This window comes from Lagopus leucura, unplaced genomic scaffold (genome assembly GCF_019238085.1).
Source record: "Lagopus leucura isolate 7727_CA_CO unplaced genomic scaffold, USGS_WTPT01 Super-Scaffold_100008, whole genome shotgun sequence".
NCBI classification, from domain to species: Eukaryota; Metazoa; Chordata; class Aves; order Galliformes; family Phasianidae; genus Lagopus; species Lagopus leucura.
The window spans coordinates 5,530,775-5,546,751 of record NW_024962265.1 but is presented as its reverse complement, the minus strand read 5'-3'; the positions used below and the strand labels follow the sequence as shown (position 1 = coordinate 5,546,751).

The window sequence follows — 15,977 nt, the reverse complement described above, 5'->3', positions numbered from 1 at the left end:
AAGTAAATCACTGTTTTTAATTAGCCAAGTTGTATGTCTGTTCTCCCCACCTCCCCCCAGCCAAAGCTGTGTTTGTAAGGATTGAGGTTCTGGTACTGCAGTCTGTAATAACAGATTTTTATTGGTTTGTGAGTATTTAGTACATCAGGCCAAGGTGGTGATGTTTATCCTTCTATTCTGAGTGGTGGCTAGATTAACGATGCTGAGTAACTTCTATGAATCTTTTATTTCCTTCAGATTAAGTATTCACATAGATACTTCATTGCAAATATTACCATTGTATTTCAAGGACTTTTTTTAAAGTAAAGTTTCTGAGCTTGGAGTATTGTGAACCCCATTTCATAAATGTCTCAAATACTAAAGTTAGTATAAAAAAAAAAAAAAAAAAGAACTAAGTAAAAATTCAGCTACAATTTTAAAAGAGAAAATTAAGATGAGTAAAGGTGGTTCAAGTAGTGAGAGAGTTCAGTGGTTTTCTCTGGGGAAAGCAGCACCTTTAAGTGTTGGAGCTAAGAAGAGTTTCAGAAAACTCAAATATTATTCTGGAAATGTATTGCTGAAAGACCAAGAGCTTATGGGCCCGTTGTCTTGTGTGTGTCTTGTCCTTTCTAATTGCCAGCAATGAGCACTAATTCCTTCTGTCAGCTTATGAAGCTCTTGTCATTATCCTGCCTTTCCAGTAGTGCATTCACATAAGCATTAGATACAAAATAGAAGTTCTGTTGATGCGCATCTTAATGTTTCCTTACCATTCTGTGTACCTGGACCCTACCTTGCAGCCTAACTTCATGTGGGAATGAGACCAAGGCAAGCCCTCTGCCTGTTACCATTTTTCTCCATTTCCCATTATTAGTGAACCAGTTTCATCTAATTTAGATCTTTTGAAGGTATGAATTGTCTACAGGTCTTATAATAACCAGTAGCTGAGGGGAAAAAAGACTGAAACTAACTTTCTCAGGAGAGACTGGCTATACAGCATGTCCTCTGTGGGCACTTCTGCTCATGTTGTTGGCTGACCCATACAAGCTGACCAGTCAATCAGTCTGCGTAGAGCTGGAAGCCACCACGCTAAGCTGCCTCCTTTAATAAATTGGTGGTAGGCATAAATGAGCTGCCAGTACAACTGGAAGGGCTTAATATGGTAGACAGTGAGCAATGTTGTATCTCTTGTGGGATAGGTCAGAAATCCGTTGTAAACTAATGGCTCGGCACTGGTTTTACAGGGGTGTGGGAAGTAGGTAATGTTCCCTTGTGAAATCATAGTGCTCCATCCCTTTTATCACATCTTTTTGTCTTGCTTTTATACAAGCAAACTGGATACGTCTTAATTTGTTTTGAGTAACTTTCCTGGTGGGAAAACATTTTAATATAATTAAAGGAAAGTCTTCATGCAGCGTGACACCAGATGTAATCTTGCTTGCAGTATGTTACAGCAGTGTTTAAGTTCTGAAAACCTCCCTCCTCCCACTTTTTTTTCAGTGGTGATAATGGCAGCTAAACTGCTGTCTGGAACTATTGGAACTAACAGTATGGATTCACAGTGCAAAAAGATCAATGGACTTAACATTGCTGAATGTGAAATGAGTGCAGGACTCCCGTCTCCCAGATGAGTGTGTAAGGAACGGGGCCCATTTACATAGCGTAAAGAGATGGGAAATTAGTTCTGACCCATAACTTGAAGGAATTCTGAGTGCTGCTTAGTTGTTTGGGTTCTTTTTTTGTTTTGTTTTTTTTTTTTGGCGTTAAGTATTGATTTCATAATAATGCTGTTTTAAGTTGATGTCTGTCAGCTTTTTGAAATCCAAGTAGTTCAGAGTTGCTGAGCTGTGAAACCTTTTGGTTGTAGACATGCATTAGGGAGCCAGATTTGCTAGTAGTTGTGTAAACTGTGCTGATTTGATTGGTCTCACTTCCACAGAACAGCATTAGAAATGTCTCTTTGCTGGTGCTGTTGCCAGCTGCCTTCAAAAAGGCCCCGATAGTTTCTGTGCCACTAACACGTCACTGCCTGTGTGAACACTGTCAAATTTTGCAGCTAGGTCTTCTCTTCGTAAGACACTTGCAAACATCTGAAAAAATGCAGGTGTTCCACATGAGATTGCCAATATATGGATCTCTTGTGTTGTGGTTCACAGTGGGGGCAGGGAACGTGGACTACTTAGTAAGAAATAAACTTTCTTTGGTGTGATGTCTTGGTTATAACTATCTTTCAAAATAGTCAAAAACAATATTGGAAGCATTCCTAGCTGGCCTGAGATGTGCCTCATTACCCTGTTTTGTTGAGTAGATGCACAGAATATTTGAATCCAGCTTATTTTCATCATCTGGTCAAATTGAAACGTAGAAAGGCAAGAAGTGGTAACTGGGAATCAAACAGGCACTACTAATAAAAGTGATGCTTTTTCAGGAGATTCCACATCCATGACTTCTACCTATATTTGCATTTAAGCATATGCAAGTAGAAAATGATGGATAAATATTTGCAGAGCTAGGACTGAGGTTCTTCTAACATGCAAGCATTTTGCTAAATGCCTTGCAGTGCTCTTGGATCTGGAGTTTAAAGTTTTGCAATTTATCAGTGCGTTGAAGCTAAACAGCATGAAGGAGAGTGAGATACAGCTTATGATTGATATAAAATATATATATTTTTTGTAAGTTATGAATTTAGTGTGAGGTAAATAAGGCTTACCTGTTTCTTTTGACTGTTTCAGCGCTGTCTGGCCCTACCTGATACTAGACACAAGTCAGCAGAATGCCCTTGTCGTAAGACCAGCAGTGTTCTGGACTGTAGTAACAAGCCAGCAGCTTCAAAGTTTTTTTCCTCTTTATTTGGTGCTTGCAAGATCATGTCTGGGTACCAGCTCCAGTAGTGGGTTCTCTATTCCAAGAAAGTCATTGCTGTACTGGAGCAATTCTCTATGAGAACGACCAGGATCGTTAGGAGGCTGTAGCATGCAATGTCTGAAGGCAAAGAGAACAGTCTCTTCATCTGTAAGAAGAGAAGGGGAGGTCTTATTACTGCCTGCAGCTACCTAGTGGGACAGTGCAGAGAAGATGGAGCCAAGTTCTCCTTGGAGCTGTACATGGGTAGGAATGAGCTCAAATGGGCACAAGTTGGGGCGTACTGAATTCAAGGATGATATGAGAAGTTTTTTTTCAATACTAAATATTCAGTTGCTGGAGCAAGGACACAGTGGGGCTGTCATATCTCTGTCCTTGGTGATCCTCAAAACTTCGTGGGGCAAGTTCCTAATCTTGACTCCCTTTTCAGCAAGACCTTGAAATAGGTGACATCCAAAGTCTTTCAAGTCATAACTATTCTGTGAGTTTGTCCTGTCTTGTTGAGTGTATGTTGTCTTTTGGATCCCTTCACCGAATAGAACTAAGGCATAAAGGGCTGAAAACCCTAAAGATGATGAAGCTCTTACAAGTCATAGGGGAGGAAAAAACAAGTCAGTTGAGTAGAGTCATGGTTTGGAGCCTTTGATAATTCCTGCTAATTACAGCCTTTCTGTTTTTTGCTTTGTTCTGCTGGCAGGGAGGCTCGTGCACTCACCTTATTCAGCACAGTATTCTTCCAGCTGCTACTTGTGCTGTGTGGAAGAATGCTCCCAGCGATTGGGGGCATCTTGGGAGGGTGGGAATGAGATGATGCCTTTCACCATGAGGACAGTAAAGCATTGGAGCAGGTTCTCCAGGAGGGCTTCATTCTCCTTCCTTGGTGGTTTTTAGGACTGCACTGGGAAAACCCAGAGCATTCTTGTCTGACCTCAGAACTCAGTGGGCTTTGAGCAGGACGTTGGACCTTTTCAGGTCAAAACTGTGTTGTCCTGTGATCCTGTATTAGAAGAGGGAGAGTTCTTAGGTGACAAGTAGTAATCTCAGTAGGACAGGTGATGCTGATGCATTCTGATGAATCAAATATTTTTAGTTTTAAGTTACAGTAATTCATTTTCATCAGTCTTGGATTTTTTCTTTTTCAGATGAATTTCTGTTTATGAACTAAAATTACACATTTGTCAGGTTGCAAAAATTTCAAATGCTTGTACTTCACAATTTCTGCTGAGAACAACTTCACAATTTGTTCAGAACGTCACTGTAATAACTTAGACGTGGAAATTATCCAAATTATTTTATCACAACCTTGGCTTTATGTCTTGTAATGCTGTAATGAAAAGATTACTTTTTATCTGTTTAGATCTCTTCCTTACTTCTGACAAATGTATGTCAAACCTCTGTTCTGGTCAGTTAAGAATTGAGTACGGGTGGGCTGTGAGAGTGACTTTAATATATCAAATGTGGGTTAACAGTATTTATTTTCCTGTGATTCTGCAGACTTGCCTGGGTAAAACAATGCCAGCTGAGCGCAAAAAGTCAGCAAATATGGATGAAAAAGAATCTCTGCTAAATAATAAGGAAAAAGAATTTGTTGAAAGGCGACCGGTGAGCGCCAGGGAGAAGCCAAAAGATGATGTCAAAGTTGGGGTAAAGAGAGAGACTGTAAAGGTTCCTGAAGACAAAAAGAAAAAATTGGATGAGGATAAAAGAAAGAAAGAAGACAAAGACAGGAAGAAAAAGGAAGAGGATAAAGTGAAGGCAGAAGAAGAGCAAAAGAAGAAAGAAGAGGAAGAAAAAAAGAAACATGAAGAGGAAGAGAAAAAGAAGCAAGAGGAGGAAGTTAAACGTCAACAAGAAGCAGCAGCTGCTCAGCTGAAGTAAGTTGTACTTAAGTATTTTAATTGTGCCAAATGCTGTAGTCCTGCTGTGGGGACTGTGGGCAGAGTTAGAAAAGATGAACTGTTTGAGTTAATAAGTTGTGTGTTGTGCTACAGATCACATGTGCCTGCGTGAGGATACCAGTTTTTACACCATTTTGACTTTCCCTCTCTTAACCTCTGTTACTTTTGTCTTTAGGATGGGGTTTTGCTGTTGTTCTCTGTGTGGTAATCGTGTGAAGCCCAGATTGACAATGAAGAAGCACAGTTTATTTTGAGATAGAAAATTGTTAGTGTTGTAAATTTGGAAGCACAACATCTGTGAGTCCACAGACCGTATAGGGAGCAAATCTACTGTGAGCAGTGGCTCTAATTGCTTTGCACTGATCTTAGTCAGTTGATACATGGATGGCAAACGCAGAACATAACCCATCACTTCAATATGTGATCTTACCAAGACAATATTTTTTTAGTATGATGTCAAAGGGTCTTGCAGTGTTGAAGATAGCATCGTTAGGACAGTAAAGCCAAGATTCTGGACATTCTTGTATATCAAGTATGTCACTTCTGAAGATGGTGAACAATGTCATAGCCAAATTCTAGCTGGGGCAGATGTAATTCAGCTGTTTCAAGTTTTCCCTAATTTCAGTGGTTTGGGAGTAGAAGATTTCCCTTAGCTCTAATACAGTAACTTCTTAAAAGGTTGCTGTCCTCTTCTATAATAACTTAATCTCAGTCAGGAGTAAATCAAGTTTCATGTTTATATTTTGCAAGTCTGGTGGGATTAAGATGTTCTGCATAGAAGAACGTGAGAAATTCAGTGTTGTAACAAATGGGACATGCTTTTTGGAGCAATAAATTCAAGCAGTGGTTGATCAAGCAGATGCTTTAGCATTCCAGGATTAACTTGTTAAATACTAAAAAAATAGTCTTTTAGTACTGTTCAGCTCTACTGGAGGATTTCAAACTCGCTTTCTTTGACCCGTTAATGTGGGAGTAAGGTGCTGTAACAACAATCACTCCTTTTTCTTTTCCTAGAGAAAAAGAGGAAGCACACCAGTTGCATCAGGAGGCCTGGGAGCGCCATCAGGCAAGGAAGGAGCTTCGCAGCAAAAACCAGAATGCGCCAGACAGTCGCCCCGAGGAAAACTTCTTCAGCAGATTAGACTCCAGTCTGAAGAAGAACACAGCTTTTGTTAAGAAGCTAAAAACCATTACAGAGCAACAAAGGGACTCCTTGTCCCACGATTTTAATAGCCTGAATTTAAGCAAATACATTGCAGAAGCAGTAGCTTCTATTGTGGAAGCCAAACTGAAAATATCAGATGTGAACTGCGCTGTGCACTTGTGTTCTCTCTTTCACCAGCGCTATGCTGATTTTGCCCCTTCATTGCTTCAGGCTTGGAAAAAGCATTTTGAAGCAAGGAAAGAAGAGAAGACTCCCAACATTACAAAGCTAAGAACTGATTTGCGTTTCATTGCAGAATTGACTATAGTTGGGATTTTCACTGACAAGGAAGGTTTGTCTTTAATCTATGAGCAACTTAAAAATATTATTAACGCTGATCGAGAATCCCACACTCATGTTTCTGTGGTGATCAGCTTTTGTCGGCACTGTGGAGATGACATTGCTGGTTTGGTACCAAGGAAAGTAAAAACTGTTGCAGAGAAGTTTAACTTGAGCTTTCCTCCTAGTGAGATAATTAGCCCAGAGAAACAACAGCCCTTCCAGAATTTGTTGAAGGAGTACTTTACGTCTTTGACCAAACACCTGAAAAGGGACCACAGGGAGCTACAAAATATTGAAAGACAAAACAGGTGACATTTAAATGTTGCTTTTTGTTTATGGAGGAAACAATAGTTTGGTTTTGAAATGCCTAGATTTGTTGCAATATTTGTCACCAAAAGTGTCTTGTTAGAGGTGGGCAGGAGATGTGTGTTCTGTGATATGCCTAAAAATATATCAAATAATCCAATCAAGCTATAAAGAGTTCCAAGCTTTCTCTGAATACTTAAAGAACAATTAAAAAAAAAAAAAAAGCTAAAAACCAGATTCCTCAAGGATCTTTGAAGAAAGTGCAGGCTGACTTTGAACTTCAATTCTCTTAATTAAATTATTTTGGTGATGCTCCCATAGCAGCTTGAGTGTCTTGCTTATTTACCAGCTGATACTGGCCTTTTCCAGTTGACATAATCTGATTTCTCCCTTTCCACCCACACCTATCTAACGGAGCATATGCCACAATGTTTTTGGCTCATTTGCATTTCTTTTAGTGTACCAGTGTTGCCAATGGTAATGAGTTTGGAAAAAAAATAAGATTGGAATAAAAAAGTACCCTTTAAACTTCATTGTTTACAATTTTTGTATAAGCAGATGCTTGAAGGTACAGACAATTTCATTCAAATCCTTTTTTATATATGTGAAATATTAATGTTGAAGAATTAATATATATACCTTTTAAGATCTGAATAATTTTATTTCTACCATAAACAAACTTGTTTAAAAAAAAAAAAAAAAAAAAAAACCACCCCAACAAAAACGTGCTTTTTGTTTAAAGCGTCCTGAATTGTCAATCTCAGGGTGAACCTAAAGCCAGCTGTGGATCTTAAATGATTGCAATAGTTATATATCCTTTGGAAGCACTCCAGGCTGGTAGGAGTGTTATGTGATGTGGTACTGTGTGTATCCACAGGTTTCAGTCAAAATGCTGATCATTAGCACAGTTCTAAATGTATGCTTGGAACACATCCAAATCTGACATTCCCAAATCAAGGCTTTCAACTTTGACCCACTGTGCTGGTAGATGTTGTGCTGCAGTCCTAGCTGCTCTCAGTCCACTGTTGTGTTTCAGGGCATCATAAACTCACTCTTGAGCTAGCATTAATTCTCCAGCTAACTTATTGCTTTAAAGGAAGTTATTGACTTAGCCGTTGCCACTGTTTAATTCAATCAGTATAAACCTCTGTACTTACACAGTTATTCTGTTATTCTATGACACTGTTGTTTTGGCCGCAGTGTCAATGAACAGTCGTAGAGTTTGTGTGATGGGACTTAAGTGAAAGAAATTCTGAGGGAATGAAGATGTAAGAAAATGAGAGAACATAAGTGATTCAGGTTAGGGGAAAGTACTTGAGTGATTGTTTGTGAATTTGAATAAGAACTTCTATAAAACTGCGTAGAGAGAGCCCTGAGCAACCCAGTCTGATCTCATCGTTGGTATTGTATTGAACAGGAGATTGAAACAGAGACCTTTTTGCATGCCTTCCAATCTGAATTATCCTGTGAGATTAAGCACAAAGCCTTGTTTTGGTGGAAGAATATGAAGAAGTATCATTTATCACCAGATGAAAATAATTACATTTATCTGAAGTTTTAAATGTTGGTTTTAGCTGCTTAATAAGTTGGGAAGTAGATTTATCCGAAACGAGACATGAAAAAACTTTTCTGCTGAGTTTTACTTGTGAGGCTGTGAGGTAAAGAACAGAGATTTGGTTGGTAGGAAGTCAGAATACGAGAGAAATATTCATAAACTGAATTTCTGAAGGAGGGTTGTGGTTTGTTTGTGGACCAGATGACTCTTAAGGGTCCCTTCCAATTCAAAAGACTGTATGTATGGTTTTACTTTTATTTTTATATATACTTAAATACATATATAAATACTTATATATATTTAAAGTCAACAATCTTACTGAGGGGAAAAAAAAGCAGTCCTCTGTGGGTTTTTTAGCAGCAAAATTGATAGGGTTTCAACAGCTTTTATTTCAGCTGTTACTCCAGAAGTAGTGGAGTGAAATGGAATTGAGCTGTTCCCTGCTGCATGTTTAGTTGGAGATAATTCTTCCAGGTGAATGTGTCCCATATTCATCTGTGTCAGGAGAATAACTGCTGTTGGGAGATAACTTGAGCTGGTTGAATTAATTATGAATTAATTATGAATTAACGTGTTATTGTATGCTTCAACAAATTCATTACCTGCCACAGCATTTGGTTGAAGCCAGGTTTCTGCACACACAAAGATGCCTGCAGATGGGTAATTAGGAAAACTATTTTGAGCTGCACTTGGACAGTAGAACTTGATCACCTGATTGCATAGCGAAGCCCGTAGCAAAAGCTGTGCAGGCTCTTCTATTGGATTGCCAGATTCTAGTGTGAGTTCTCAGAAGTGGTTAAGCATGGAAGAAAATCCTTTAAACTTCTTAAAACATGCTTAACTTAATCAGAAGATCTGATGAACTTGATTTGTGGCACTCCGCAAAGTTCTGAAGAGTTCTAAAGTAAGATTAAGTGTCCTGTGCTGTAATGTTGATTGCATGTAAAAACAAATTGTGCTGTTGAAAGATTATTTGGCACGCTTTGGCTTGAATTTAACACAAACTGAAGCTTGGTAGTGCACGTTACTTAGGTGTGCCTTTGTGAGAGGGACAAGAAATAGAGCTTTTGCTAGCATTAATGCCTTTTGCTCTCTATCAAAATATCTAAACTATGTTTTGGCTCAAGTGAGCTGAAGAAATTTTCTTGCCCTGTGAATGTCCTGTGTAAAAAGTTGACTTTTTAGTCCCAAGTTATTAGTAAAACAAAAATGCCAGTATGATATCCCTGAATTTATATTACTCAGACTGTTAGAGAACATTTAGATACAGTGGTGTGTGTTGGCAAGAATGTGGTTGATTTGTGTATTTATCTGCTTAAGGAAAGCCTATGATAATTTAATTATCAGTCATCTGTGGCAAGCTTAGCAGTAGCAGAGATTGCAGTGTTGTGTACTTGTAGTTCAAACTACTGAAGGGTCTTGAGATTTCTTGTTTGAAGTCTGGGACACTTGGAATTTCTGGCGTCTGTAGGGGCACTGCTCTGAGTAGTTATTTTTGACATGAGACTTCACAAATTGTGTAACACTACCAGAATCAGAAGTGTACTTTTTGCTTGTTTTAACTAAAAAATGAATATATGGTAACTGGCTGATAGTTACCAAAGTTGCTGTGAAAAAAGTTGCATGTTACCATATAAACTTCTATAAAATTAACATCAGATTTTGATGTTTTCCAACATAATAGATAACTTTAGGTTACCTCCATTTCTTAAAATCAGGAATTAAAGTGAATTGGAGCAGTCAGAAGGGAATCCTTTCCAAGTAGAGGCAAAGCTTTCTTTCTAAAATGAGAAATAAATCCATAATTTGCATCCCTGGTAATTGGTGTATGATTTTGCAGAGTGATGTCAATCTAATACACCTTTCAGAAAGCAACTGAAGTTTTTGTGGTATCAACCCATTCTGAATAGCACGTTTCTGTAGGGAGTGTAGAATCACAGAATGGCCTGGGTTGAAAAGGACCACAATGATCATCCAGTTCCAACCCCCTGCTTGTGTGCAGGGTCACCAACCAGCAGACCAGGCTGCCCAGAGCCACATCCAGCCTGGCCTTGAATGCCTGCAGGGATGGAGCATCCACAGCCTCCTTGGGCAACCTGTTCCAGTGCTTCACCGCCCTCTGTGTGAAAAACTTTCTCTGTTTATGTCAGGCAGAGGTTTTGTTTATTTTATGCACTACTCATGTGGAACAGAGAGAGACAGACATGTATAAACTTAATGGTTACATGGAATGCTCTTTAAAGAGAAAAAAAAAAAAAGAATAACAGTTTTGAACTTCACTGTCCAGTCTGTTTTAAAAAAAGTGTGACCAGATTTAAGCTGGTGCAAGGTGTTGAGTTGATTGAATTGTTGGGTATTAACTGTATTTAGGTTGGTAAGAAAAGTAAGTTTATGAGCAGAAAGGATTGCAGGCAGTGCTTATACTCTTACAAGCAGAAGCTGCTTTTGAAAGCAGTTCTCAGTTTTAAAATTAGCTTGAGTACTTCTTATGGAAGAAATGAAAGAACAAGGGGAAAAAAAGCAGGTGTAACTACTCTCAGCTTGGACTGACAGCCTTGAAATAACTCAGCTTGTTTTAATGCACTACTGTATTTGAGCCTCCTGGCATTGGTCCTCCAATGAATCATTGGAACGGCAAGGAATTGTACGGCTACAGATGTACAGCAGCTTTTATCCAACTTCTGCGTTAGCTGAATGTTGCACTTTATTACAGGAGTTCCTAGTGCAAAACTGTTACAGGATAATCAAGCTTGAAAAAAAAAACAGGGTTTTTTTTTTTTTTGTCAGCTGTTTTCTTTGGAAGGTGGAGCATCTGTGACTATGCTACATTTGGTTATACCCAGCTCATTAAATCAGTACAGCTTTTGGGGAGCGGGGGGTGTTGGAGAGCATTGCCCAAATGTCTCCTGTAGATGTGCAATCCCCTCAGAGGGAAGATTAGCTTTGCTAGAGAAATTGATAATGATTCAGCATAGCTCAAAAACGTTTTAAGAAAGAAAGTTGTCTCACTGTGTCTTTGATCTTTGTAGGCGCATTCTTCACTCCAAGGGTGAGCTGAGTGAAGATCGACACAAGCAATATGAGGAATTTGCGATGTCTTATCAGAAACTGTTGGCAAATTCTCAGTCTCTAGCTGATATCCTGGATGAAAATATGCCTGACCTTCCCCAGGACAAACCAACACCTGAGGGTAGGCAATCATCTACAGGAGCAAGTAAACAGGATGCTGGTTTGAATGTGGGGGTAGCTGGCTAAAGCTTCTTGCTGATGTGCTCTTTCCATTCACTTATTTTGATTTATTCCCCCACCCCCCCTTGAAGATATGAAGGAGTAAATAACAGTGTTACTTATTTAAGTAATTAAACCGAACGTGCAACTGTAACCATAACATGCATGCTGTGTAGTCACAGTATTTGAAGTAATATATCTTTAAATCATTTCAGGTAATACTGGAATAAATGGAAATTCAAAAATTTAGTGTAATGCCTTCTTAATATTTAAATAACTGCATATTTTATAAACCAGTATTGTTCTAAAATGAATTTGAAATCTGTTCTGTTGTGTTATGAGTAGGAACGTACTGTTACCAGGTAAGTCACTGGGTGCTTCTTTGACCTTCTGGGAAGTACAGCATTTCATTTGCAGAGCTATTCAATGCCTTGTTTCAGAATGTAGATTCAGAGCTATTGTTGGAATGAGTGTACCTTCCATCTGAAGTGATCTTGAGCTTTAAAATGCTGTATTTCATGAGTGCTTTGCCTTTATTATGCTTTGTAACCTTCTGTTCTTTAAATTCTATTGGGTGTATTTCATCATGCAGGACGTAATGTGCCTATTGCCTCTACTTGTTTTAACTGTCTCCCTGATATTGCCTGTTTTTCTATGAATGCAAAATCAGAGCTTTAAGGTTGCATATTGAAATATCTGATGTTCAGATTAGATTACTACAAGTTAACTTAAAGTATACAGTGCTACATTTATGAGAAAATAATGGCAATGATGAGCAGCCTAATGTGTTTCTGAAAGTATGTGTATTTTTGTAGTTTTTGAAGATGTCTCCTTCCTTATTAAGGTGAGAAATTTGCATAAATAACTTCATTATGGTTTTGCATTTCTGCAGAACATGGACCTGGCATTGATATTTTCACACCAGGAAAGCCTGGAGAATATGACCTGGAAGGGGGTATCTGGGAAGATGAGGATGCTAGAAACTTCTATGAGAACCTCATTGACTTGAAGGCTTTTGTGCCAGCAATTTTGTTTAAAGATAATGAAAAGTGTTCTCAGAGCAAGGATTCCAGCAAAGATGAATCAAGAGGTAGAATGCTTCAACATATGACTTTTTTGTTTATTTGCTTTTTGTTTGTTTGTTTGTTTTTAATAAATCTTTTCTGACAGATAAGCAAAGTTGATGCAAGTAGTGAGCCTGTAATAAAATAATTTCTGGTCATCAGAACAATACAGAGGTTTGGGTGAGTTTTCAGGGTGTCATGTATGTGGGGATAGGTATTACCTGAGTGGCACTAGAGGAAAAAAAGTAAATGCAATTGTATGTTAATGGAATTATAAACTGAAAATAATTGGTGACTGAACAGTGTCAGTTAATGCTGCCTTCTCTGTGGGGACACTTAGTAGTCTGCCTTCTTTGAGAGATAGTAGTGTTCGCTCTGTGTTTTCACTAGATTGGTAATTATGGGCATCTCATCATAAAAGTCCAGTAGATTTTAAGGACAGACGATTCTTCACTTCTGATGGGACCCTGGGTTCACAGCCAGGCATTGATCTGTCTTAGTTATAATGGGTTAAAAGTGACGTTTGCCATCGCTGACTCCAAACATGACAGAAGATGCATGTTTGAATAAGGCCACTGTTACGGCTTTTAGAGTGTGAACAAAGACACTTGGTAGTTTGCTGATAGATCTGTGCTAGATCAGTGTGGGGTCAGAATGGAATTTCAACTTCCAAGCTCACAGCCTCCTTTCTAATTTCTAAATTCTAAAGTTTCTCTGTGAGAGGAATTAAGTATTGGAGCAGGTTGCCCAGGGGAGATTAGAAACTTTGCCTACAGGGAATTTGGAGGCAACTGGAAAAAAAATCCTTGAGGTCTGTTCAAAAGTGTATTAGTCTGATTCAAAATAGGTTACCTGTTTCATAACTCAGCGATTTTCATATGATGTTTGCAATGTGTGTTTAAAAAAAAAAAAAAAAAAGTACTTTATTACAGTTATTTACGTAGAAAATTACGCATCACCAAAGAAAAAAAAATCAAATGATACCTGAAGGAGGTCTGCAGGAGGATAGCAAAAGATTGTAGGCTGTAGTTTACATTGCTTTGTGTTGGACCAGCTTTATTGTCCAAGAAAAATGCTAGCTATTTTCTGAATCTTCATCTAGAAATTCATAATATTTTTTTTATCCCAAGGACAAATATGATTCATATTAGATCTTTTGCACAGCAGATCAATTTTTAAGTATCTTCCATCAGCTGTACCTTTTGCATTCATTTTTTTAATTACTTTTTGTAGATCTGCATAAAATATTTCAATTTCTTATGTCTATTTGTCTATCAGTTGACATACAAAGAATGTGTTGTGCAAACGTTAAGTGAGAATTTCTACCTTTAAATGTCTGTTTTTAAGTAATGTTTGTGATGTATTCATTCATTTGGGTCATTGTGTCTGACCCTTCCAGCATGCAGTTTTGCTTGGCAACCAGTTTCAAACACTTCCAGACTTAAATTGCTGATTTTTCTAATCATTTTTATTGTGTTTGAACGTCTGCATATCATCCAGTGACATTTCAAGTATAGTTCAGAGCTAATGAAAGAAGTAAAACTGCTGGCAATGCATAGCAGAACCCTGTCTGGCTAAATAATTGCAGTTTCCAGGCATATGGATAAAGCTGTATGAAGGATGTCAGAGCTCTGAGACCTAGCAGATGAGAGTGTAGACTCAAGAATTAGGGGGACTTGTTGAAAGGAAATAAGGTAAAAAGGCATTGCTAGAGAGACATAAGTTTAGCAGTGCAAGTCTTCGTATTCTAATCATGATTGCATGTATTTAATGATTTAGTACTTCTACTTAACTCTTAATTAGATTCAAAAGATGCCAAAGATAATAAGGAAGCTGCTCCTGGGAGTGAGGATTTGGAGTTGGAGCTGGAGAACCTGGATATTAACGATGATCCACTGGAACTGGACTGTGGAGATGAAGCGGAAGATCTTACAAAAAAGCTTCTTGATGAACAAGGTAAAAAGAAAAGAACTGGGGTTGGGAGTTCTGTGTTGTTTCCTGACTTGTCTATGAAACTCACAAGTTAGGGGAAAAAAAAAAATAAATGACAAGAACAGCTCTAGAGCAGCACTTTTTCCTGAAAGAAAATTGATACCATTCTGGATAAAATTTCCTTTTTTTTTTCTTTTTTTTTTCCTAAGCCATACCTTCTTTGGAAGCAGTTTTCCTTATTTTGTTCTTCTGGTTAGTCACATGATCAGCTCATTAAGCTGGTTAAGATCTTAAGATCTAATAAACTGCCAGGACAGTGGGTTGTTAACGCCTGGTCAGACGTTTCAAACAAAACAGCAAGGAGCTGTCTGAAAGGTAGATACACATAAATGGTATCTTGGAATTAAAGGGAGAAAGAGCAACTCATTCTAGATTGGTCATAGCCTGCTAGACAGGTCAAAAATACTCAGTGAGTAGGCAGATAAAGAAACGTGAGATGTGAGCAGCATGCAAGTGTTACTTTATTTAAACATACAAAGAAACAGTGATTGTGTGTGTGTGTGTGTGTCTGTCTGTCTGTCTGGAATTCTGATGCTCTCAGTTTTAAAGACCTGGTGCTACCAACTGTTGAAAATTTAAACTTGCATGTTTTCATCGAGTCAATTGGTAGATGTTTGTTTGTTTGTTTTTAACAGCCTTTCTTGTGAATAAAAATCACTTGGGTTTGACATTAGGTGTCCTTAAGCCATAAAATATATCTTTAAGTTTCAATACTTAATGAATTATTTTCATGCATTTTTGTTTACAGTAGGTTATTATTAGTGTTTTGTGGAAAGCCAGTAGAGAATAAAACCATTGTATTATATTACTATTTAAAACAAACAAAGAACCCCAGTGTTCTTGGCTGAGATAAAACTTCCAGTATAAAAAGAGAGTGCCAGCATAAAAAGAGGTATAGCTGCATCTTAAATAAGTGGTCTAAAGATGAAGAAACATAGCTTTAGTTGTGATAATCTGGGAGTGTGAGTTTCATTGGCAGAAGGAATAAGCTAAATTAGAAGGGAAAAAAATGAAAGAGGAAATAGGGTAAGTAAGGTAGACAGTCCAGTGAGTGGATACGTGCCTTGTACTACTTCTGCGTCTCTTTCTGGTGGCTGGAGCATGTCTTCAGTCTTTTTTTCTGTGACTGAATACAAGGGAAACAAGGCTTTTCTTCAAAATGTGTGTTTTCCAAGCACGTTTGTCTTGGTATAGCATCCTTCACAGCACTGCAATGCATATTTCTTCACTTATTTCTTAAAAGTTTGAGTCTGTAGTTAGTTAAATTTGAGATACAACTTGTAAGAGGAAAACTTACATTGTTAGTTGAAGAGAATGATTAATCAGGAATTCAGGTAACATATTTTATTTCTCTGTTATGTTAACTTTGAGTGAATCTTAATTTTCTTATTTTCAATATGCTCAGGCAAGAGAGAGGGAGCAGATAGCACCGGAGCTGACAGTAGTGACGGAAAACAAGCTGAAAGAAGTGAGTTTTCAGGTTGTTTTTAAAAGAGAAGAGAAAATGGGGAAAAATGGAGCTGTGTGAAAGATGTTGAGAGAGGAATGGCCAGGATGAAAGCCATCAAGGATATTGGGAGCAAAGGGAGTCTGATGTTAACATATAT

At 38.0% G+C, this 15,977-nt stretch overlaps 1 protein-coding gene across 2 annotated transcripts in view; it reads left to right on the top strand.

Annotated features, from left to right (window-relative positions):
- The window catches only part of UPF2 (UPF2 regulator of nonsense mediated mRNA decay), a 56,037-nt gene that overhangs the window by 810 nt on the left and 39,250 nt on the right, over nucleotides 1–15,977 (top strand). For both annotated transcript variants that reach the window (XM_042872526.1, XM_042872527.1), the window contains exons 2-6: nucleotides 4,336–4,715; nucleotides 5,754–6,533; nucleotides 11,116–11,276; nucleotides 12,207–12,404; nucleotides 14,182–14,334. In XM_042872526.1, coding sequence (XP_042728460.1) covers nucleotides 4,354–4,715; nucleotides 5,754–6,533; nucleotides 11,116–11,276; nucleotides 12,207–12,404; nucleotides 14,182–14,334 — 1,654 coding nt within the window. In that variant the 5' untranslated portion in view covers nucleotides 4,336–4,353. The remainder of the gene's footprint in view (nucleotides 1–4,335; nucleotides 4,716–5,753; nucleotides 6,534–11,115; nucleotides 11,277–12,206; nucleotides 12,405–14,181; nucleotides 14,335–15,977) is intronic.